This window comes from Physeter macrocephalus, chromosome 1 (assembly GCF_002837175.3).
Source record: "Physeter macrocephalus isolate SW-GA chromosome 1, ASM283717v5, whole genome shotgun sequence".
Lineage (NCBI taxonomy): Eukaryota > Metazoa > Chordata > Mammalia > Artiodactyla > Physeteridae > Physeter > Physeter macrocephalus.
Window position 1 is genome coordinate 88,296,401 of NC_041214.2, and position 23,310 is coordinate 88,319,710.

Sequence of the window (23,310 nt, forward strand, 5' to 3'; positions counted from 1 at the left end):
GAGAAATCATCAGCGCTATAGATGGAGTTCAGTGCCATGAGAAAGAATGAGGTCACTCAGGAGAAAGTTAAAGAAGAGGGCCCAGAACCCAGGCCTGGAGATCACCAACAGGAAGAGGCCCCGTCTAGGAGGTGAGGCCAGTGAGGGAGAAGAAACACTAGAGTGGGTTGTCAAGGGAGCCAAGAGTGAGAATGTTCAAAAAGCATCTAGTGGTCAACTATCTAATTCTTCCTAGGGGCCAAGTGTTCATTAGACACAAGAAATCATTGGAGACCAAGAACAGTTTCAATGTGAGGTTGGAGATGGAAGCCTAACTTGAGTGGGTTGAAGTTTGTAATATTTTTATACTAATGAAGAAAAAAGGAAAAAATCCCAAACTTCCTCTTCAGTGGACTGGTATAAATGGCAACTCTTTCAACATCACTTATCTTCCTTTTTTTCTCTCTCCGATTGAGGAAAATGTGCACTCTTGTTTAGTCAGCTGTCAGTCGAAGTTGAAGCCCACCCACGAGGAAGCTGATTAGTCTGTCACTCTTATTTGGGAAACACTGGCCTGATTGTTGTTATCTTTTCCCTTTCTCTCTACCAGTGAATTCCATTTTCTCAACTTCCTCTATTCCTTGCTCAATTCCCACCTCCAAACCTCTCAGTATCCCCCAGAATGGGATATCTGTCTATCCTGTTTTCACAAGCCTTTCGGCCATAAGAAGCCTTTTATGGCATTAGGCAAATTGTTTTCCCACCCAGGCCCCATTCTTAATTTGTGCCCACCCTAGACTCCCATTTACTTTCCCCTAGAAATATCACCAACAAAGTGATAACTAGTAGCTGTGTCTCCAATAGAGCCAAATTCTGATATTATTAACATCTGTAAGAAGGTAATGTTTAGTTCTTTCATGGCAGTGACCAGGCCTCTGTGTCCATAGAGGGCTTACCACAGGGGAATGAAGAATTTGACCTAAGCTGGCCTTACTTAGTAAAACTTTATTGCAAGCATATAGTTTCTTATCCGTTCTTCTGCCTCAGTTATTCTGCTATTGATCCCTTCTAGAGTATTTTTAATTTCATTTATTGTGTTGTTCATCGTTGCTTGTTTCCTCTTTAGTTCTTCTAGGTCCTTGTTAAATGTTTCTTGCATTTTGTCTATTCTATTTCCAAGATTTTGGATTCCTGGTGGAGGGGACTAGTGCCTGTGTTCTGGTGGATGAGGCTGGATCTTGTCCTTCTGGTGGGCAGGTCCATGTCTGGTGGTGTGTTTTGGGGTGTCTGTGGCCTTATTATGATTTTAGGCAGCCTCTCTGCTAATGGGTGGGGTTGTGTTCCTGTCTTGCTAGTTGTTTGGCATATGGTGTCCAGCACTGTAGCTTGCTGGTTGTTGAGTGAAGCTGGGTGTTGGTGTTGAGATGGAGATCTCTCGGAGATTTTCGCCATTTGATATTACGTGGAGCTGGGAGGTCTCTTGTGGACCAGTGTCCTGAAGTTGGCTCTCCCACGTCAGAGGCATAGCACTGACTCCTGGCTGCAGCACCAAGCGCCTTTCATCCACACGACTTTTGGGAGGTCTGAGGTCTTCTGCCAGCATTCAGTGGGTGTTCTGTAGGAGTTGTACTACGTGTAGATGTATTTCTGATGTATCTGTGGGGAGGAAGGTGGTCTCCGCATCTTACTCTTCCGCCATCTTCCCCCCAAGCATATAGTTTCTAAAAGAAGGCTCTTGTTCATCAGATTAATCGTTGAATTAATTGTCACAAATTTACCCTAAGGAACAAGGACTTAAAGTTGCCCTCACCAGCCCCAACTAAGTTTGGCACTTTAAGGTTTTAAAGCCAAATTCCATCATTTTCCTTTGCTGGGTTATACCTCAGACTGGAATTGCTGGGTCATAGCGTAGGTGAATATTTAATTTTGGTAAATGATATTGCCAAACATTTAACCAAAGGGGTCCTACTAATTTACACTCCCACCAGCAATGTTCCAATTGCTTTACATTCTCATCAACATTTTTAATTTAAGCCATTCGTTTACGTGTTTGGTAGTATCTCACTGTGGTTTTAATTTGCATTTTCATGACAATGTAGAGCTTTTCATATACTTACTGGCCATTTGAGAAGTGCCTGCTCAAGTTGTTTTGCCCAGTTTTTACTGGTTCTTTGTCTTCTTCACTGGTTTGTAGGCATTCTTCATAATTCCAGGCATGAGACGCTTGTCAGATATATGTATTATGAATGTTTTCTCCTGTCTATAGTTTGCTTTTTCACTCTCTTAATGTCTTTTGATGAAGCGTGGTTCTTGATTTTAAATTCCATTTATCAATCTTTTTCTTTATGGTCCCTGCCTTTTGTGTCCTGTTTAAAAAAATCTTCACCCACTTCCCACTGCATTTTTATTTACCTATGCTATTTATATGCCTCTTCCCCACAACTGTGAGATCCTTGAGGGTAGAGGCTGCTGTATCTTATTCTGCTCTGTAGACTCAGAATCTACATAGAGCTTAGAACATGGTAGGAATTCAGGAATCACTTGATTAATGAATTAATTCATGCCCTGGATGGAGTAACACACATCATCTCTGTGCACAGAGATTTTACTAATGATGCAAACAATGCTGAGAAAACCCTTGATGCATATATATGAGGAATAATTATGTTATTAATATTCTTTTAAACTGTATGTGAGCTGCTTTCCATGTGTGAAATTTCTATGTAGGCAGATGTATATGTGCCTGACACAAAAGCTGCTAAACCACTATTGAAAAGTTCATTAAATAGGATCCAGTATAATGAGGTATTACCTCACACCAGTTAGAATGGGCATCATCAGAAAATCTACAAACAACAAATGCTGGAGAGGGTGTGGAGAGAAGGGAACCCTCTTGCACTGTTGGTGGGAATGTAAATTGATACAGCCACTATGGAGAACAGTATGGAGGTTCCTTAAAAAACTAAAAAGTCAGAAAGAGAAAAACAAATACTGTATATTAACGCATATATGTGGAACCTAGAAAAATGGTACAGATGAACCGGTTTGCAGGGCAGAACTAGAGACACAGATGTAGAGAACAAACGTATGGACAACAAGGGGAGAAAGTGGTGGGAGGGGTGGTGGTGGTGTGATGAATTGGGCGATTGGGATTGACATGTATGCACTGATGTGTATAAAATGGGTGACTAATAACCTGCTGTATAAGAAATAAAATAAAATTCAAAAAAAAAATTGGATCCAGTTTTCATTTTCATCGTAAAAGGGAATCATTTAGAGCCCAAATGAATTCTTGTATCTCCCCAGAGAATTGAATTTTGATAGAGGATACTAGGTGAGGGCTCACAAGCTTTATATTAATAAGAAACATTTATTCACCTTATAAAACACATTTACTAACTATCTCATTAGATCCTTACAACAGACCTAAAGCAAGTAAAATAAATACTAGGTTAGCTTCATTGTGCAGGTAAAGAGATTATAGCCCAGAGAAATTTGACTTGCTCAGAGTAACAGTGAGTGAGGTTGAAGGAAAATGATCCTATGTCATCTAACTCTACACTGTATACAGCCCCACATATTGATGCTTGAGATATTTTTTTTCCCAACCCAGATTCCAACTATCTGTTTGGAGGCAGTACTATGGTGCTTTGGCACCTAAGAGACCTGGGTCTCAATTTCTGCTACAAATACCTATTAGCTATGTGCACTTGGGTAGTTCACTGAGCCTCAGTAATAATAATCTGGGCCTTGGTTTCTCATTTATAAAATAATGCCTACCTCACAAGTTTATTTTGAGAATTAAATAAGATGCAAGATGCCTCTCCTGGGTTAGTCCTCTCTTTTTTTTCTTCTCAGCTTAGCAAAAAGAATTTTATTTGCAGTGTCTGTTAGAACACTTCATAGTTAGGCAATTAGAATGATTTGATGACAGAATGCCAGCTATCACTCAGATTTTAGAAGGTATTTCTTCTGTTCCCAACTCAATGGCTTATCTAACACCAGACACTCTCATATCAGTATCATTAAAATGGTGGTACAGATGATGGTGGCCTAGAGCTTGAACAAAAAAGTTAGAAAGCTATTAAAGGAACCACAGCTAAGAGCAAAATAAGGAAGGTGATAAGGAAAAAATGATGGCTGCCCTGCTTGGTGCTGTTTTTCCAAAGAGCCCAAACTCTGCAGTGAGTGAAACAAATACGGGCCGGTAGTGTGTGAAAAAGTGTTGCTGCTTGGGAAAGAAAGGAGGATAAGGTATTTCTCATGGGTGCATCCTCTGACTCATTAAGGCATTTTAGCTCACGAGGCTATGCCTCCTGGTTCCTTTCTTAGGGTCACATGAAAGTGAGTAGAGGGTGGGTCATCAGGAGAGGGCTCTTCAGGAAGAGGAAAGCTCCTTTGTTGCAGGCCTGTGGGCAGTGGTGTGCGGGCATGCATGCCCCCCACACACACACACACGCCTGAGTGACTTCCACATATAAATAGCGCCTCTCTGGCCCTCTGTAGGAGTCCTGAAAGAGGAGCCTCCAGTCCAAACCTGCAGGAGTTCAGGCCCATCTGAACACGGAGCCCTTCTCCAGGTTCTTTCTCTCCCATCCTGATTCTTGCTACCGGATGCAGGTAAGCAGAAATGGAAGGGCCCAGTGAGGGGATGGCCAGGGAATAGTTTGGTCTAGCAGTTAAGAGCACAAACTTCCAACTCAAAGGAGATCTGGCTCAACCACTGAGCAGCTGTGTGACTTCAGGCAATTTGTTTAACATCTCTTTGCCTCAGTCTATCAACTTCAGACCTTTACACATGCTTAGAATACTTTTCCCTTCCCAACTTTACCTGTCTAATGCCTTGTTGTCAAGTTTTAGCTCGGACAACACTCCTTCCAGGAGGCTCTGCCTTGCTTCTGCAGATAGGATTAGGCAATCCTCTAGTGCTTCCATCACACCTTCAGCTGGACTGTTTTGCTCCACACTTGCTCATTGCCTGGTTAGTGTCCCCACCAGACTTTAAGCTCCTCAAGAGAAGAGTCTGTCTCTGGTTCACCAGAGTGAATAGTGCCTGGCAGATAGTGGTCACAATAAATATTCGGTGAAAGAATGATAAAAGTCTGGCCAGGTGAGGAGTTAGGTAGAGAGACACACAGAATTTAAAGTCTCTTCCTCTATATGACTCAGCTGGTCACTTAAACTGTTGCCCAGACATCTAGATAATGATTTGTTCACCCAGCCAGGATCTCAGGTTAGAACAGGGCCCCCCTAAAGCCTGGTTGAAAGGTTTTATCTTATGATCCTGCTTGTCTCTTCAGATATCAAATTAGCCAAACTCTTTGCTGATCTCCTGGTTCACATTTGTAGAAGCATTTCTCAGAATGTTGTGATTTCTAGGGGAACAAATCAAGGGGAGGAAGTGAAACTCCAACTGAGCCACAGCAGCAGATGCAGCAGCACAGCAAGTGCTTTTAGCAGATTAGTAGGACAGCCAGGATTCTCTGAATCCCACTCATCCCAAAGGCCATGCTCAACTTAGTTTTCCCTCTGCACGTTCATATCTTTTAGTTTCCCTTCTAAAACTTTCCTGATAAGAAAACTTTCCAAAGAAGAGATTGTCGGGGTGGGGAGGTTCATGTCGGTGATCTATTGTCTAGACAGGCCTTACTCATAGGTGAAATGATTCAAAGGAGGCTGAAGGCATTCCTGAACAAAAGGTTCTTCCAGCTGGTGGTCTAGAGTGTGCCTCAATGTCCAACCACACACCAGTCCTTTCTTGGGCCCCTGACAAAATGTCAGTCATCTGAGAGGCATGTGGGTTAAAGTCGTTACTTGCTAACACCCTGGACACACACTGAGAGCTCAGCTCTCAATGGCAGGAAAGTCTGGGGAGGGAGGCTGCATCACAAACTGTTTGGGGGGTTTGTTATCATAACAGATGCCCTGCCCGCTGACAGCGGAGCAGGCTCCTCACCCCGAGGACATGTGGAGGAAGCAGCCAGTACCATACTGGCTTGGAGGACACTTCAGGAAAAGAGGTCTCTGTGGTGGGCCCCTGGGGGAGGGGGCAGGGGAAGGGACAGACCATCCCTCCTGATTCCTGGTGCCCCCTTTTCCCTCCAGGCCCCTTGTATCCTTGGAGTAAGGGCCACTGTTCCTCCATATCCTACCCCCAACTCCTCCAGTGTGTGCCCCCCTCCACAGAGACCCGAACTTCCTTTCATCAGGGATGAGTTATTTTATTCACTGTTTGAGAAACATAGCTTAGAGAGCAAATACCCTGTGGAGAGGGCACATGGTGAAGGCAACTCATCCCACTAAAATATTAGCAATTGCATCAGAAAGTTCCCTGCTGGGAGGAGCAGCTGAGATGAATTTGGGATCTGAGATTAGGGAAGCAAATGTCACCAAGGGCTGAGGAGGCTGGGGAATGGGGGTAGTGGCGGGCAGGACAAGAGCACCCCCTTTCCTGCCCCAACCAAATGGCCTGCTCAATGCTGTGTCTAACACCAGTCTCTATATAAGCTGAAGTCTGGACAAACAAAAAAAACCTAGGCTAATCAAGTTTGTTTTTTTTTTAAATTAAGTTCATAAATTGTAAAACCGTTTTTAAAAATATATGATAAAATCGAAATTTAGGATAGTCGTTCCCAGGAAGGAGTACAGGAAGATGATAGAGAGGGCACACCTGGGGCTTCAATAGTATTAGTGGTAAGAATCTATTTTGTAAACCAGTTGTGTTTACATAGGTGTTGTTCAATTATTCCACACAACTAGCAAGAGCAAATATATACATTATGTTTAATTCTTTAACTCTGAAATATTTCATTATATATGTAGGTGTATGTATATATGTAAAAGAGAGATTGGGGTGGAGGCTTTGATCTATACATATTTTCTGGTTATGGGCAAAGCTGTGTGTTAGGAGGGGAGCGTCCAGAGACTTAAGCTGAGCCAGACATGTAACTGAATTGCAAAGTGGCAACAAACCACTTCTTGGGGATGTCATGGTACTGATTTTTTTCAGATCCACATTGACATGAGTGTACCCAAATATTACTAGTCCTATTCTAATTCATATTACAAAAAAAAAAGTTCACAGATCAGTGAAAATTTAAAAGGGAGAAACGGCTATAAGTAAAGGTGTGGAGGAGGCATTTTACAACCTATCTAGACATGGCATTTTAATTTGTAATCAATTTTATTGATATATAATTAAAATATAATAAAATTCACCAATTTTAAGAGTAGTTTGATGAGTTTTGTCAATATATATAGTTGTATATTCATAAGAATCTAGATATAGCACATTTTTATCACCTCAAAAAGTTTCCATATGTATGTATATTAATCCCCTCTTCTATTCTCAGCCCCTGACAACCACTGATCTGCTTCCTGTCACTAGTTCTGCCTTTTCTAGTGTTTATAATTTCATATAAACAGAATCATACAGTGAGTAGTCTTTTGTTTCTGGCTTCTTTCATTTAGCATGATTTTGAGATTCATCCATGTTGTTGCATGTATCAGTAGTTTATTGGTTTTTGTTGCCTAGTAGTAGTACTAATTGTATGGATATACCACAGTTTATCTATTCACCTATTGATGAACATTTGAGTTATTTCTCACTTTTTTGTATTTCTCATTTTTAATTGATTTTTTATTGTGGTAAAATATATATAACTTAAAGCTTGTTATTTTAACCATATTAAAGTGTACAACTCAGTGGCATTAATTACATTCACAATGTTGTGTAACTATATATTACCATTACCTGTTTCCAAAACTTTTTCATTACCCCCAAACAGAAACTCTGTTATCATTAAACAATAACTCCCCATTCCCCCTTCCCCTCAGTCCCTAGTAACCTCTAATCTACTTTCTGTCTCTATGAATTTGCCTATTCTGGATATTTCATATAAGTAGAATCATACATACTCGTCCTTTAGTGTCTGGCTTATTTCATTTAGCATAATGTTTTCATGCTTCATTCATGTTGCAGCATGTAAGAGAACTTCATTCTTTTAATGGCTGAATAATATTCCATTGCACATATATATATATATATATATATATATATTTTGTTCATTCATTCATCTGTTGTTGGACACTTAGGTTGTTTCCGTGTTTCTAATTTTTAGTTATTATGAATAAAGCTCCTATGGACATTCAAGTACTAGTCTTTGTGTGGGCATGTGTTTTCATGTCTCTTGGATAAATATATAGAAGTGGAATTACTTGATCATTTGGTAAGTGACTGTTTAAGAAACTGCCAAGCTTATTTCCAAAGTGGCTGTACCATTTGCATTCTCACCACATATCTATGAGAGTTCTAGTTGTTCCACATCCTCACCAACACTTGGTATAGTCCAACTTTTTAACTGTAACAATTCCAGTGGGTATGTAGTAGGATCTTATTTTGGTTTTAATTTGCACTCCCCTATGTTAATGATGTTGAGTGTCTTTTCGTGTTCTTAGTTGTCCTCCATATAGCTTTTCTTTTGTGAGATGAAATGAAGTGTCTGTTCATATCGTTTTCCCATTTTTAAAAACCATTGTTTGCCTTCTTTTTTTTTTTTTTTACATTATTTTATTTATTTGGTTACGCTGGGTCTTAGTTGAGGCAGACGTGCACTCCTTAGTCACAGCTCGCAGGCTCCTTAGTTGCAGCATGCATGTGAGATCTAGTTCCCTGACCAGGGATTGAGCCTGGGTCCCCTGCACTGAGAGCATGGAGTCTTAACCACTGCATTGCCAGTGAAGTCCCTCAGTTGTTTGTCTTCTTATGGTAGAGTCTTAAGAATTCTTTATGTATTCTAGATACAAATCCTTTGTCAGATGTATATGAGGTCACGTTCACATACATATTTAAAAAATATGTATTGTGAATATTTACTCCCAGCCTGTGTTTTATCTCTTCATTTCCTTAATGGTGTTTTTTGAAGAGCAAAATTTTAATTTTGAAGTAGTTTATCACTTTTTATAGGTTGTACTTTTTGTGTTCTATATAATAAATCTTTATCTAACTGAAAATCCAAATGATTTTCTCTGTTGTTTTCTTGTAAAATTTTTATTAGGTTGAGATCCATGGTCCATTTCAAGTTAATTATTGAATAGGGTTTGCAGTAATAGGCAAAGTATATATTCTTGTTTTGCATATGGATTGTTCCAGCATCATTTGTTGAAGAGACTCTCTTTTTCCCACTAAAATACCATCTTTTTCAAAAATCATTTGATCATATTTGTATAGCTCTATTTCTGAATTCTCTAGTCTGTTCCAGTGGTCTGCATGTCTGTATACACCATTACTTTGCTGTCTTGATTACTGTAGCTTTATAATGTCTTAACATCACATGATGTAAGCCCTCCAACTTTGGTCTTCTTTTCCACATTGTTTTGAAAAATCTAGGTCTTCTGCATTTCCATGTAAATTTAGATTCAGCTTGTCAGTTTCTATGACAGAACCCTGCTAGGATTTTGACTGAGATTGCACTGATATTGAGCCTTTTGATTCATGAACATGGTATATCTCTCCATTTATTTGGGTCTTCTTTAATTTTTCTCAGTAATGTTTTATAATTTTTAGTGTACAGGTCTTGCACAGATTTTGTTAAATTTATCCATAAGTATGTTCTATTTTTATGTTATTGTAAATGATATTGTTTTTTAACTTTTATAATTTATCATTGCTTGTATATAGAGATACAACAGAATTTTTGTATATTTAATTTTTTATTCGGTAACCTTGCTAAACTCACCTATTAACTTTTTGATAGATTCCTTACAATTTTCTACACAGATAATCATGTTACTGTGAATAATGATATTCTTACTTCTTTCTTTCATACCTGTGGCTTTTGCTGCTTTTTATTTTCTTATTGCACTGGAAAGGACCTCCTGTACAATGTTGAATGGAAGTGGTAACAGCGGACATCTTTAAAATGATGTCTTTTAAAGCAAGAAGATAACACCTTTAAAATTTTGTTTTTCTGTATCAAGTAGAAATAACCACTGGCTTTAATAGAGGTACAAGCAAATTATGATGGGTTGAGGAGTGTGTGTGTGTGTGTGTGTGTGTGTGTGTGTGTGTGTGTGGGAGTGGGAGCTGGCAGAAAATGGAGCAATTAAATTCTATCCATTGGGAAATATTTATAAGACGCAGAGTTTTTGAGCAAGTTCCTTGGCTCTTCTTGATCTGACCCTAGGAGGTGACAGTGCCTCTGGTCTATTTCCCCCTCCCCACCCTATGCTCCTGGGGTTTCCCCTACCCACCAGCTCCCAGTAACAGAGCTACCATGACCCTCTTTCCATTGGTTCCAGGACAGTGTCCTCTCTCTGTGTGATGGCATGCTCACGGACCTGCTCCCAAATACTGGGGCTGAGCCTCGGGACTACAGCCCTGTTTGCTGCTGCGGCCAACACAGTGCTCCTCTTTCCTAACTGGGATGTGACCTACCTGTTGAGGGGCCTCATTGGCAGGCATGCCATGCTGGGTTCTGGGCTCTGGGGAGGAGGCCTCATGGTAAGTGTCTGGGGTTCCCTGGGTGTGAACTCCCAAAGTGCCCCTTAGGGGTGGAGCAGCGAGGTGGGGGTGGGGGAAGTGTTTTGATTCCTTGAAAAAAAGCTTGAACTAACAAGCTGACTGTGGGGTCTATAGCAGCTCCAAGGGATAGAAGACTCTAGGAAGACTGGTCAAATGTTGCTGAATTTTGGACTAGGTAGGCTTGGTGTGAACGCTGCCATCCACAGAGTCACATTAGGCTAGTCATCCAAAACTGTCCTGACAGTCAAAGCCAAGCCCTCTGGGAAAGTTAGGGTAATTAAGTCCATGTGAGATGTCTAACCACTCTATTTCAACAGTCACAGGTGGCAGCTAGAGATGTAAATTACCCAATCTCTTTTTAACACTCTTCCATCTTCCCCCAGGTTCTCACTGCAGCTACCCTCATCTCCTTGACGGGCTGGAGATATGGCTGCTTCAGTAAGAGTGGGCCCTGCCAAAGTGTAAGCACCCGATTCCACTCTTCTAATACTTAGAATGTCCCCACATTCTATTACTTTAGAGGCAGAGTGATAAAGAGACAATTTCAGTCTTGGGGTTTGAAGTCAGGTCCTGACCGTACCTCTCTAAGGGTCTAAAAACCCTAAGCTTTTAGGCAAGTTTTCTGAATCTCTGATCCTTCTGTAAAATGAAAGTTAACAGGATCAAGTCCAGGGAGGAAGTGCTTAATGAACCATAAATGTCTACACACATGTGAGGAACTGTTCTTTTTTATTTTTTTATTTTATTGATGTATAGTTTACAATGTCCTGTTAATTTCTGCTCTATAGCAAAGTGATTCAACTATACATGAACTGTTCTTATTAGTTTTAGCCTATTGAACAATATGGACATGAGTTATGTACATTATAGTCATGTGTCATTGATAGAAAATTTCCTAGCTATTTTTCTTAATTTTTCTTGGAGCTGAAAGATTCTCCCGAGATCATCTGATGACTAGATTCTAGTCTAACCTCTCCATTTTACAGATAATGGAGCTGAGGCCCAGAATAAATTTGCACTTTATTAATTACAGCAACATCTATATATATTTGAAAAATCTCAGTACCTAAATATATAAGATATATTGCTCATTCAGTCTCAGACACATGAATTTGTGGCCTTTTTACAGTAACTCTGCATCCTGCTTTGATATCTACAGCCCACATGTTGGGAACCCTGCTGATTCAGAATTATATGTTAAAGAATTAAATATAAACACCCACACATTTCATTCACTATCTGCTCTCAGTCATATCTGGTTTTCCCCTAGGCAAGTGGTTCTCGGACTTGAATGTGTGCATCAGAATCCCTGCAGCGTTTGTTAAAACACAGATTGCTGGGCCCCACCCCCAGAGTTTCTGACTCTGTAGGTCTCGGGTGGAGCAAGATGGGGAGGGGGGGAGATTTGCATTTCTAACAAGTTTCCAAGTGATGTGCTGTTGCTGGGACAGGGACCACATTTTGAGAACCTCTGTCCTAGGCTTATGTCAGACTAATTCATCTTGAATCTTTTAACTTAGAGTCAAAACTTACTACACAGGTTTCTGCGGCCCCTCTCGAGTTCTAAACCAGTTGGACATCAGTGGGAAAATGACTCTGAGTCTGTATAAAAACTATACACACACACACACACACACACACACACACACACACATATATATGTTTTATTTAAAATTTTAAAATATGTGTTTTTTGGGAAGGAGAAAAAAAAATCTAGTATCCTGAGAAAGAAACCAATCTGGAAGTTAGAATCCTGCCAAGGAAATAAACACATTGCTATCTTTTGGGAAGGAAATGAGTGGTGCACACACACACACACACACACACACACACACATATATATGTTTTATTTAAAATTTTAAAATATGTGTTTTTTGGGAAGGAGAAAAAAAAATCTAGTATCCTGAGAAAGAAACCAATCTGGAAGTTAGAATCCTGCCAAGGAAATAAACACATTGCTATCTTTTGGGAAGGAAATGAGTGGTGCACAGACTAGAAAAGTACAATGACAGAACTCAAGTCATTTCAGAGTTGACTGTAATTTCTCTCTGTCTTTGCCTCCCTCCCTCCCTCCCTTTCTTCCTTCTTTCCCCTCTTCCTCCCTTCCTTCCTTTCATGCTTGATCTGAGAAAGAGAGGAATCAGGGATGGCAGCTTGGAACTTTTGAAAAAATACAGCTTTCTTTGAAAAGGGTCAGAGGGGGGCTTGTGATAACCAATCTGACCCTTTAAGCCAGAGACTGAATGACTGCAGTCTGAGTGACAAAGTTTTTGATGCCAATCTGCTGAGAAGCTCTGAAGAGCCTGCTGAATCAGGCTGAACCTGCTGCTGGGACCAGGTGCCAGTGTTTCCCCCTTCTCCATTCCTTCTTTCCCACCCCCTCCTGGCTCTACCCAGTGACCCCTCATCAGCCAGCCCTACCTTGGCTATGCTTTAAAGGAGGTGCTCTGGGTAGGATCATCCCCATGACTGGGGAAGGCCTGAGCACCAGAGAAGTTAGATTTGTCCAGATCAGCCCATAAGTCACGACCCCCTCTCAGGCTCACTGTTTCTTCTCTCCTTCTGCAGATGCTTACTGCTCTGTTGTCAAGTGGCCTGGCTTTTCTTGGAGCCTTGATTTGCTTTATCACTTCTGGAGTAGCCCTGAAATATGGTCCTTTTTGCATGTTCGATGTTTCGCCCTTCAATCAGACACAGGCTTGGAAACATGGTTACCCATTCAAAGACCTGCATAACAGGTAAATGGATAGCAACATGGATTTGCAGTCTCTTCAGAGAAAGAAAGACACAGAAAGGGACTACAAACTCCTTTTAGTTATGCGTTCTAGCATCTTGCTTCTCCGATGCTCAGAAAATTGCAAATGCAAAAATAGTCACCCTCAAAAGTCTAGTCCTACGACCTGAGCTGAGGGAGAACCCAGGTTTCTATCAAGGTTGCTGGGATTTTCTTACTTATTCCAATCCCTGGTCTCCTTATTTTTGGGGATAGGAATTATTTGTATGACCATTCACTCTGGAACTCTGTCTGCCTGGAGCCTTCTAAAGCTGTCATTTGGCACGTGTGCTTCTTCTCCGCCCTTCTGTGCATCAGCCTCCTCCAGATTCTCCTGGTGGTCATTCATTTCATCAACAGCTTCCTGGGCCTTTTCTGCAGCCTCTGTGAGAAGTAACAGGTAACGCCCTCTTTTTAAAAAATTAATTAATTAATTAATTAATTAATTTGATTTTGGCTGAGTTGGGTCTTCATTGCTGCACAGGCTTTCTCTAGTTGTGGCAATTGGGGGCTACTCTTCGTTGCGGTGCGCGGGCTTCTCACTGCGCTGGCTTCTCTTGGTGTGGAGCACGGGCTCTAGGCACACGGGCTTCAGTAGTTGTGGCACGCGGGCTCAGTAGTTGTGGCTCGCGGGCTCTAGAGTGCAGGCTCAGTAGTTGTGGCACATGGGCTTAGCTGTCGCGAGGCATGTGGGATCTTCCTGGACCAGGGCTCGAACCCGTGTCCCCTGCATTGGCAGGCAGATTCTTAACCACTGTGCCACCAAGGAAGTCCCGGTAATTCCCTCTTAAACATGAGTGTTTTCATCATGAGCTGCCTTGAACCTTTTCTGCAAAAGTGGGTATGAATTATAAACAAATTTCCCTTTTAGGTAGTCATGTAGTAATTATAACAATAATAATTCCTTGCATGTATGTTGAATGATACAATGCATTTTAAATCACATTGTAGGGACTTCCAGTGGTTAAGAATCTGCCTTCTAATGCCGGGGACAAGGGTTTGATCCTTGGTCAGGGAACTAAGATCCTACACGCCATGGGGCAGCTAAGCCCACGCTCTCTAGAACCTGCGCACCACAACTAGAGAGGCTGCGTGCTGCAACTACTGACTCCCCGTACTCTGGAGCCCATGCACCACAACTAGAGAAGCCCGCGTGCTGCAACGAAGAGCCGGCACACTGCAACAAAAAGATCCCGCATGCCACAACTAAGACCTGATGCAGCCAAATAAATAAATTAATTTAAAAAAATCACATTGTAAACTGCAAGATGATATATTAGTAGAAGAAATAATTATCATTATTACTGTGTAGGAACTTATAGTCCATAAAATGTCCTCCAGCCATGATCTCATTTCAGCCTCTCAAAAGCCCCATAAAATTGGCTGCATGTTACAGATGAAGTTGAGGCTCCTAGAGGATAATGGACTTGCTGCCCAAAAGCAGTCAGTTAGGTTCAGGTAAAGTCAATACCTTACCCCCTACTTTCTAAATTCAAGTTCACTAGCTTAATGGACTGAATTATGTGCTCCCAAAATTCATAGGTTGAAGCCCTAGCCCTCAATGTGACTTTGGAGATAGGACCTTTAAGAAGCTAATTAAGGTTAGATGGGGTCATAAGAGTGGGACACTAATCGAAAAAGACTGGCATCCGTATGAGAAGAGGATGAGACAACAAGTACATGAAAAGATGCTTAATATCACTAATCATCAGGGAAATGCAACGCCAAACCATAATGAGATATCACCTTACACTTGTTAGAATGGCTATTATCAAAAAGGAAAGAAATAACAAATGTTGGTGAGGATATGGAGAAAAAGGAACCCTTGCACACTCACACACACAATGGAATACTCTTCAGCCATAAGAAAAATGAAATCTTGCCATTTGTGACAACATGGATGGACCTAGAGGGTATTATGCTAAGTGAAATAAGTCAGAGAAAACCAAATACCATATGATATCACTTACATGTGGAATTTAAAACAACAACAATAGCAACAAAACCAAGTTCATAGATACAGTGACAGACTAGTGGTTGCCAGAGCTGGGGCTGGGGAGTGAGAGAAATGGGTGAAGGGAGTCAAAGGTACAAGCTTCTACTTATAAAATAGTTAAGTCATGGGGATATAATGTACAACAAGGTGACTATAGTTAATAGTACTGTATTGAATATTTAAAAGTTGCTAAGAGAATAGATCTTAAAAGTCCTTATCACAAGAAAAAAAATTTTTTTGTAACTAATGTATGGTGCCAGTTGTTAATGAGGCTTATTGTGGTGATCATTTTGCAATATATACAAAAATCAAATCATTATATTGTATACCTGAAATAAATCTGTTATATGTCAATTATACCTTAAAAAATGACATTGTAGAGTGTATTTCCAGCATAAAAGCATGATTAAGTTTCAGAAAGTTTATTCACCTATATTAATAGATTTAAGGAGGAAAAAATCCTAATGATTTTCTTCATAAATGCTGAAAAGGCATTTGATAAAATTCAACATATATTCTTAATAAAACTCTTAAGAAAATGAGAAAAGACAGGTCCTTCCTTATCATAATACAACGTATCTATCTCAACTCAAAAGTCAGCATCATGCTTAATGAAGGAATACTAGAAACAATCTCATTAAAGTTGCAAATAAGAAGATGACACTCACTATTGTCACTATCATTTAATATTATTCTTGAAGTATTAGCCCAAGCAAGTATTCAAAAGGAAATTAACAGATATAAAATAGGAAAGAAGGTAAAGTTATCATTATATTCAGACAATATGATTACACATCTAGAGCACCCAAATAAATTATATTACAAACAATAAGAGAATTTCATACAATGTCTGGGTACAAAATAAATATACAGAATCAAAAATCTTCATGTATACAAACAACAAGCAGTTAACAGATATGGAGATGGGGAACTCCCATTTACATTAGAAACAAAAAAGGAAAAAAAAAACCTAGTTACCAAGAAAACAAGAATATGAAATACTTATTGAAGAAAACTAAAATATTACTAAAGGATACAAAATAAACTTGAACAAATATAAAGGAATGCCATGAACTTGGATCATAAAATATAAATGCCCTTAAACTAATCTATAAATTTAACATGAGGAATAAAATCACCAAGATTTGGTGGAAGAGGATATGGAATAAGCTGGTTTTAAAGTTCACATGAAAAATGAACAAACTTGGACAGCCAGGAAACTTCTGAAGAAGGCAGTGAGGTGGGACTAACTCTACTGGATATTAAAAGCTAATATAAAACTACAATAATTCAAACAGTGTGGTACATTAAATGGACAAATTTATGCATCAGACTAGGGAGCCCAGAGATAGAACTAAATATTTGTGAGAATTTTGCATATGCTAAAGAGATGTGGGGAAAAAGAAAGTGGATGATATACCAGATCTGTCTCTCCATGGGAGCCCAGAGGAAAAGGCCATGTGAAGACACAGCCAGAAGGTAGCCATCTGCAAGCCAAGGAGAGAGGCCTCAGTAGAAACCAACCTTGTTGGCACCTCGATCTTGGATTTCCAGCCTCCAGAAAATAAATTTCCATTGTTTAAGCCACCCAGTCTGTGGTATTTTGTTATGGCAACCTGAGCTGACTAATCCACCAGTGTTCAGTGCCGTTCAATAAGTGGTATATACTGAGTGCTCACTGTGTGCTTGGCACTGCCATGCATGCTGTGAATTCAAAAATGACTGAGACATGGTCCTTGCCCTTGGACCCTGCCCTGTCCTTGAAGAGCTCATGGTCATGTTAGGGAAACTCATCTACTAATAATTTGAATGTCATATGGTAGGGACCATGTTAAGTGGTCAACCCAGGATGTAATAAGAGCTTGAAGGAACGAGGAACCTCTAAGGAGAGGATCTGTGAGAGATGAAGGAAGGCATCAGTCATGTCTGAACTGATTCTTGAAATGGTTAGCCCAGCAAAGAGGGAAGGAAGCGTTTTCCCAAGAGGAAATAGAAGCTCAAAAGGGGAGACACAGGATGGTGTGGGTGGAGAACTGTGATGCCACAGTTCCTTCAATGTGGAATGTGGAAAGGAGAGCTGTTTTGGGATCTTTGTTCAGGATGCATATTGGGGGAATTTCTTCTTAGTTTTTGAAGCTGGCAGGATAATACAGCTTTCTAAAACAGGACCAGGACTGGTGCTCATAAGCAGGAAAGGCATCCTAGGTCTGCTCCTTCCTGACGTTTGCCCTGGAGCAGGAGTGTGGTGAGGCTGGGGGAACTGCAGGTTGGCAGTTATGGATTAGATCAGGACACTGCAAACTTTTTCTGTAAAGGCCCAGATTATATATTTTTTCACTTAGTTATCTTTTTTTATATATATATATAGTTTTGCCTGGCCAGATAATATTTCAGACTTTGAGAGCCATATGGTCTCTTTTTGCAACTGCTCAATTCTGCCAGTATTGCAGAATGCTAATCTACTGATGCTGGGTTGTGGTGAAGGAAAGTACAGCGTTCATTGCAGGGTGACAAACAAGGAGGATGGGGAGCTAGTGTTCAAAAGACTCATATTCCCCAATGGCTTTCAGTGCAACATTAGGGGTGAGGGTCCCAGGGTGTGTGATCAGCTCCTGGACATTCTTCTGATTGGTTAGTGGTGAGGTAACTGGGTGAAGTTTCAGGAATCTCAATCATCGAATCTCTGGCTCCAGCCAGTCTATGGTCTAGCATTTGCGGTCAGCAGTTTCCATCTGGTGGGGGTCCTGGTTTCTGTGAAAACAATTTAAGAATGTGCATCAGCAGTGGATGAGGGCAATGTTTTCTTAGCAGGAGTCAAAGGTTATCAATCACCTTTGGTACTTTTTCCCCCAATTTTATTTGTGGTAAAATACACGTAACAAAATTTTTCATCTTAACCACTTTTAAGTGTACAGTTCAAGGGTATAAATACAATCATAATGTTGTACAACCATCAGAAAAAAAGAATGTGCATCAGAAGTTTACCTATATCCCTCAAGGAGAAGATAGGAATCCTGTAACTCTTTTTATGGCTAAACTATTGTTTATTATTACTTTTCTTGCTTGACTGATTTTCCATTTTTCGAAACATTAACTGCTAGAGTCTTTTCTTTAGAACTCGAAAAGGCGTAGGAGACTAAAGCTTTTTTCACAAGCAAGAAGCCAAGAACACAGGATCTGTCACTGGACCGCCCGCCACCCCTCACCCCAGGGTCCAGCTCAGTTTCACCGGCTGCTTACTAGCTGTGTATCCTTGGGCCTCTATGGGCCTCAGGTTCTGTGTCACTTTCTAAGATTGCAGCGCGGTTAATAAGAGCTGACGCGTGTTTAAGTGCTTTGTAAACGGGACAGAAACAAACCAGTCTTTGCCGAAGTTATGGTCACTGCAGCTCCGCCGGTTCTGGTCCAGCATCCGGCGCGCAGGCGCGGGCAGGGCGGTGCGAGCACGACAAGAAGGGCGGGTCGCACAGCGCAGAGCGCGCAGCCGCCGCACATAGGGTCAAAGGCGGCGCTGTCGCCCTGGCGACCGTTTCCCAGCTCCGTGGCGCCGCGAGCTAAGCCTTCTTCGGGAGAAATACGGGGCCAAGAAGCTTAGGCCATGTCTGTCGCCGCATCCTTCTCGATGCGCACGTCCTTCTCTGCCGTCGAAGGGTTGCCTGAGACTGAGAAGAACGCTGGGGAGTCCGAGAATACCTATATTCTGCGGCCCATTTTCCAGCAAAGGCGGGTAGCAGACGCGTTGTGGCGTGGCCGACCTGCGAGACTGCTGCTTCCTGCAGGCAGAGCTGCCTGATAGCCGGGGCGTCCGGAAGGAACCCGCGGGTGACGGGCGGGGTGGGGCGGGGCGGGGCGGGACGGGAGGGAGGGGCGGGGCTAGGAGGGGATGGGCGGGACTAGGGACAGAGGGGCGGGCCGGGGAGGAGTCCGGGTTTTGCTGGGGAACAGGCGACGGAGGAAGGGACAGGACAGGGGAAGGAGGGACTGGGCGGGAGAGGGTGGGGCGCTGTTCTCCTTGGGCTTCCAGCTGCAGGGGGCAGCAGAGGATCAGACCTGCGGTTGCAGGGTTAACGCGCCGGGAGGTAGTCCCTTAGACAAGCACAGTAGGGATGGTTGACTCTAGGAGATCCAGAATATGGGCACAGAGGAATTGAGATAGTTGCATGGCAGAAAACAAGCGGCTTGCATCGAATTCCATTCAGCCCTGTTTCGAGGGTTACTGTGTGCATACGTGTGCCAGAAAGCGCTTACTCTTCTTCAGGGCGCGAGACCTGTATGTGTACAGTCTTACCCAAGTAGTATCTGGAGGCTTTTGGCCTGCCACCCTAATAGCTTCCCAGAATTAAGGCACAACGTCTCCTGCAGAGGACAGTCAGTTAGGGCTGTAGGATCCATCACTGACTTCATTTTCACAAGATTTAAAAAAATAATTTAAAAAATGACTTTCCCAAGCCCTTCCTCTGTTTTTTGAAACTAGATTCCTGAATCAAATGCTTGGCAAATACTAGAACCCAGGAACTTTAGTTATAATGTGATAAAAAAGTTCATGTAGCAGTTTTTTGGTGGGTAGAAGGGACATTAAAAAAATGTGTTCAGTTATCTTGGTAAAAGATTCTGAATACTAGAATGCCATTCACCTGTGTTTGTTGTAAAACAGAACAAGATTAACAACAAATATATGTGATGTAGGAATAGCTCTATTAGATTATTTGTGACTCGTTTGAAGAAAACTTTTCGCATTTTACTGAGAGTGGAAAAGGCTTAAGGGAAGAGCCAGATATAGTATGTTTGTTAATAGGAAGACCACATTTTGAACAGATCAAATCCTAGAAATTTGTCCATGATTCTGAAGTTCGCCTGTGAGAATAAGCAAGCAAGAGACTAAAGAGAATACTGTTAAAAAGAAATAAGGGGCCGCTAGTACTACCAAATATTAAACCACATTATAAGCTGAAAACTTAAAACATTCTGGTAACTTGGCACATGATAGACAAATCAACTGATAGAATATATAGCCCAGGGGCTTCCCTGGTGATCCAGCGGTTAAGACTCTGCGCTCCAAATTCAGGGCGCCCGGGTTCCATACCTGGTCAGGGAACTAGATCCCGCATGCCACAACTAAAGATCCCGTACACAGCAACAAAGATCCCATGCGCCACAACTAAGACCCCGCACAGCCAATTTAAATAAATAAATAAATATTAAAAAACATATATATAGCTCAGATAAAGGAACCTAGTGTTGTAATATGTAATAAATACAACTAAAATGCTAATAGTATTGTTAGGGTGGTGAAATGAGGGGAGACTTTTTTTTCTCTGTCTTCATTTATTCAGCAATTAATTTCTTCAAAAAATATTGTCTACTATGTGCTGGATAGTGTTCTAGGAATGGGGATATAACAGTGAACAAAACAGATAAAAATCTCTGCTCTTTGGAGCTTGTGCTATCTAGCTGGGTAGAGGGACAACAAACAAGATAAATGCCTAAGTGAACCATATAGTGTATCAGATAGTAATAAGTACCGGGAAGGGAGATATAAAGTGGTAGGGGGGTGGTTTGAAGTTTTAGAGAAGGTGGCTAGGGAAAGTGATTTTTGAATAAAGACTTGAAAGGAAGGAAGGAGCTATGCATATAAGGAGAGGAATTGAACTTCAGGCAGAGGTTAACAGCAACTGCAGAAGCACTGAGTTTTCCATGCCTGGTGTGGTCAAAGAACATAGGGAAGGCCAGTGTGGCCTGAGTGGAGAGAACTAGGGGCAAAGTAGTAGAAAACAAAGTCAGAGAGTTTGGTAGGGTAGATCATATGGGACCTTGCAAGTAACAGAATGTTGCTTTTACTCTGAGTGAGGTGGGAAATATTTGGGGTATTTTGAACGGAGGAGTGTCATGATCTGACACGTATTTAATAGCACCAGTCTAGTTGCTATGTTGAGAACAGGATTTAGGGGCAAAGGCAGGCACAGAGAGACTTGTTAGGAGGCCATTGTAATCCAGGAAAGAAGTAATGGTAGCTTGGAGCAAGGTGGTGGTAGTGGGGTGGTGAGTGTGATTGAATTTTAGATTATTTTGAAGGTAGATCTGATAAGATTTGCTCATGAATGGGATGAGGGCTGTGAGAGAGAAAGGCAACCAAACTGACCCCAGGGTTTTTGGCTTGAGCAGCTGGAAGAATGGAGTTACCATTGACTGAGATGAGGACCTTGTTTTGGGGAGAGGAGATGATCAGAAGCTCAGTGTTGGATGTATTAAATTTAAGTTGCCTACTAGACATCTGGATGGAATATGGGTGGGAATATGTGGTCTTAAGTTCAAGGGAGAGGCTGGAGATACAGGTTTGCACTGTGACTTGTTTTCTTAATTTGTTTTCACTTTTATAATTAAAAATATGAAAAAGAAGGATTAAATGGTTGTAATGACAAAAAACTGGGGGAAGTTAAGCTGTGAAGGTAAATTAGGGTTTTGGAATTACCAACTGGATGTTTCAAACTGTTTCATTTAGGTTCAGACCCTCTGTGGTTAAAGACTGTATCCATGCTGTGCTCAAGGAGGAACTGGCAAATGCTGAATACTCTCCAGAAGAAATGCCTCAGCTCACAAAACGTTTATCAGAAAATATTAAAGATAAATTAAAAGGTAATAGTGGTGGTAATTGGAAACGACTTGTTCCCTTCAAACATCCAATTTTACTCATTTGTCTCCTTCTTTAGTTTTAAATAAGGGACATAACTGTGGATTCTATTAAACACAAATTTTTCTTCACTGTCTAGTCATCTCAATTATTTGGTAACTTTTACTCATGTAGATTTTTGTAGATGGTGGGAAAGAGCAAAGGTGTGAAATACCTAGTTGTACCGAACTACTATCCAAGAATTCCCAGTATGCAGAAAGACCAGAAAATACAGGGGCTCCTTTCCTCCATAATTTTTGGTTGTTTTTTCTACCAAGATATCAAGTCCTCAGCCTCCCATCAGTACCCTCACAGTCTGACCTCAGTGCATCTCTCCTGCCAAATCCTTAACTGCTTGCCCTACTCAGCACTCCACTCCTGCTTCACTCTACATCTGCAGAGCAGATCTTGTGCTTTTCCTCCCTGTTCTTTGTCTTTCTACCTCTCTCAGTCTCTTTTGTTAATAGTGTTATACAATCTGAAAAGTCCTTTCTATCTACCCTTTAAAATTTCTTTTTAATTAAATTTTATTTTTTTGGCTGCACCACGCGGCTTGCGGGATCTCAGTTCCCCAACCAGGGATTCAACCTGGGCCACGTCAGTGAAAGCCTGGAATCCTAACCACTAGGCCACCAGAGAACTCCCTATTTACTCTTTTTTAAAGATTTTTTTTGGAGGGAAGAAATGTTTTTGTAATCATAATACATTTTCATTGTAATAAACCTGGACAATACACATAAAGTGTTTTCTTTAATGATATAAAAGGCTGTTATCCATGTTAGTTACTATTTAATACTTTGATGTATTTTCTTATTTTTATTAATATGTTTTAATTTTTAGAAATAAAAAATATAGAAAAATACTAAGAAAAAAATAGCAATTCTATTTCCATCATCCAAATTAACTGTTAGTATATTAGCATTTTTGTTTTCAGATTTTTAATGAAATTCACTATTAAATTATTGTAAAAAAATACATGCTTGTTATAAAAAAATAAAGCATAGAAAAATAATTAAAATTAGAAAAATCACTCCCAATGCCTCCACCCAAGAAGAATCATTAATATTATGACCATCATACCAGTCCTCTTTTCTATGTATATATACAAATACTTTAAAAACAATGGTATACTATGGACTGTTTCCCATAGTGTTATAGCATTCACTCTTATTTAAATGGAATGATTGCCCACTATTTAGTCCTTTCACCATGCTATTTCCATTGCTGAGTTCTTTTTTCTGGTTCAATTCTTTTTTTTTTTTTTTTTTTTTTTCTTTTTGCGGTACGTGGACCTCTCACTGCTGTGGCCTCTCCCGTTGCGGAGCACAGGCTCCGGACGCGCAGGCCCAGCGGCCATGGCTCACGGGCCCAGC

At 40.9% G+C, this 23,310-nt stretch overlaps 2 protein-coding genes across 5 annotated transcripts in view; both read left to right on the forward strand.

Moving 5' to 3' along the window:
* Positions 1–4,519: 4,519 nt before the first annotated feature.
* Positions 4,520–15,442, forward strand: TM4SF19 (transmembrane 4 L six family member 19). Of its 3 annotated transcripts, XM_055084707.1 has the most exons (8): positions 4,520–4,599; positions 5,900–5,999; positions 7,332–7,413; positions 10,279–10,480; positions 10,885–10,962; positions 13,070–13,239; positions 13,491–13,674; positions 14,226–15,442. In XM_055084707.1, the coding sequence occupies exons 4-7, from the start codon at positions 10,301–10,303 to the stop codon at positions 13,669–13,671; spliced, it is 609 nt and encodes a 202-aa protein (XP_054940682.1). In that variant the 5' UTR covers positions 4,520–4,599; positions 5,900–5,999; positions 7,332–7,413; positions 10,279–10,300; the 3' UTR covers positions 13,672–13,674; positions 14,226–15,442. The 3 variants fall into 3 exon arrangements, with proteins under 3 accessions (XP_054940682.1, XP_023980094.1, XP_023980095.1); XM_024124326.2 differs by lacking the exon at positions 7,332–7,413; XM_024124327.2 differs by lacking the exons at positions 5,900–5,999; positions 7,332–7,413.
* A 3,415-nt stretch (positions 15,443–18,857) lies between these two features.
* The window catches only part of DYNLT2B (dynein light chain Tctex-type 2B), a 24,915-nt gene continuing 20,462 nt past the window's right edge, over positions 18,858–23,310 (forward strand). For both annotated transcript variants that reach the window (XM_028492688.2, XM_007110488.3), the window contains exons 1-2: positions 18,858–18,993; positions 21,770–21,903. In XM_028492688.2, the coding sequence (XP_028348489.1) occupies positions 18,869–18,993; positions 21,770–21,903 (259 nt within the window). In that variant the 5' untranslated portion in view covers positions 18,858–18,868. The remainder of the gene's footprint in view (positions 18,994–21,769; positions 21,904–23,310) is intronic.

Excerpts from the sequence above, each read along its gene's own strand:
- TM4SF19 (XM_055084707.1), top strand. The coding sequence starts at position 10,301 with ATGGCATGCTCACGGACCTGCTCCCAAATACTGGGGCTGAGCCTCGGG. Across the intron at positions 10,481-10,884 it reads TCTGGGGAGGAGGCCTCATG|GTTCTCACTGCAGCTACCCT; the intron begins GTAAGTGTCTGG and ends ATCTTCCCCCAG. Across the intron at positions 10,963-13,069 it reads AGAGTGGGCCCTGCCAAAGT|ATGCTTACTGCTCTGTTGTC; the intron begins GTAAGCACCCGA and ends CTCCTTCTGCAG.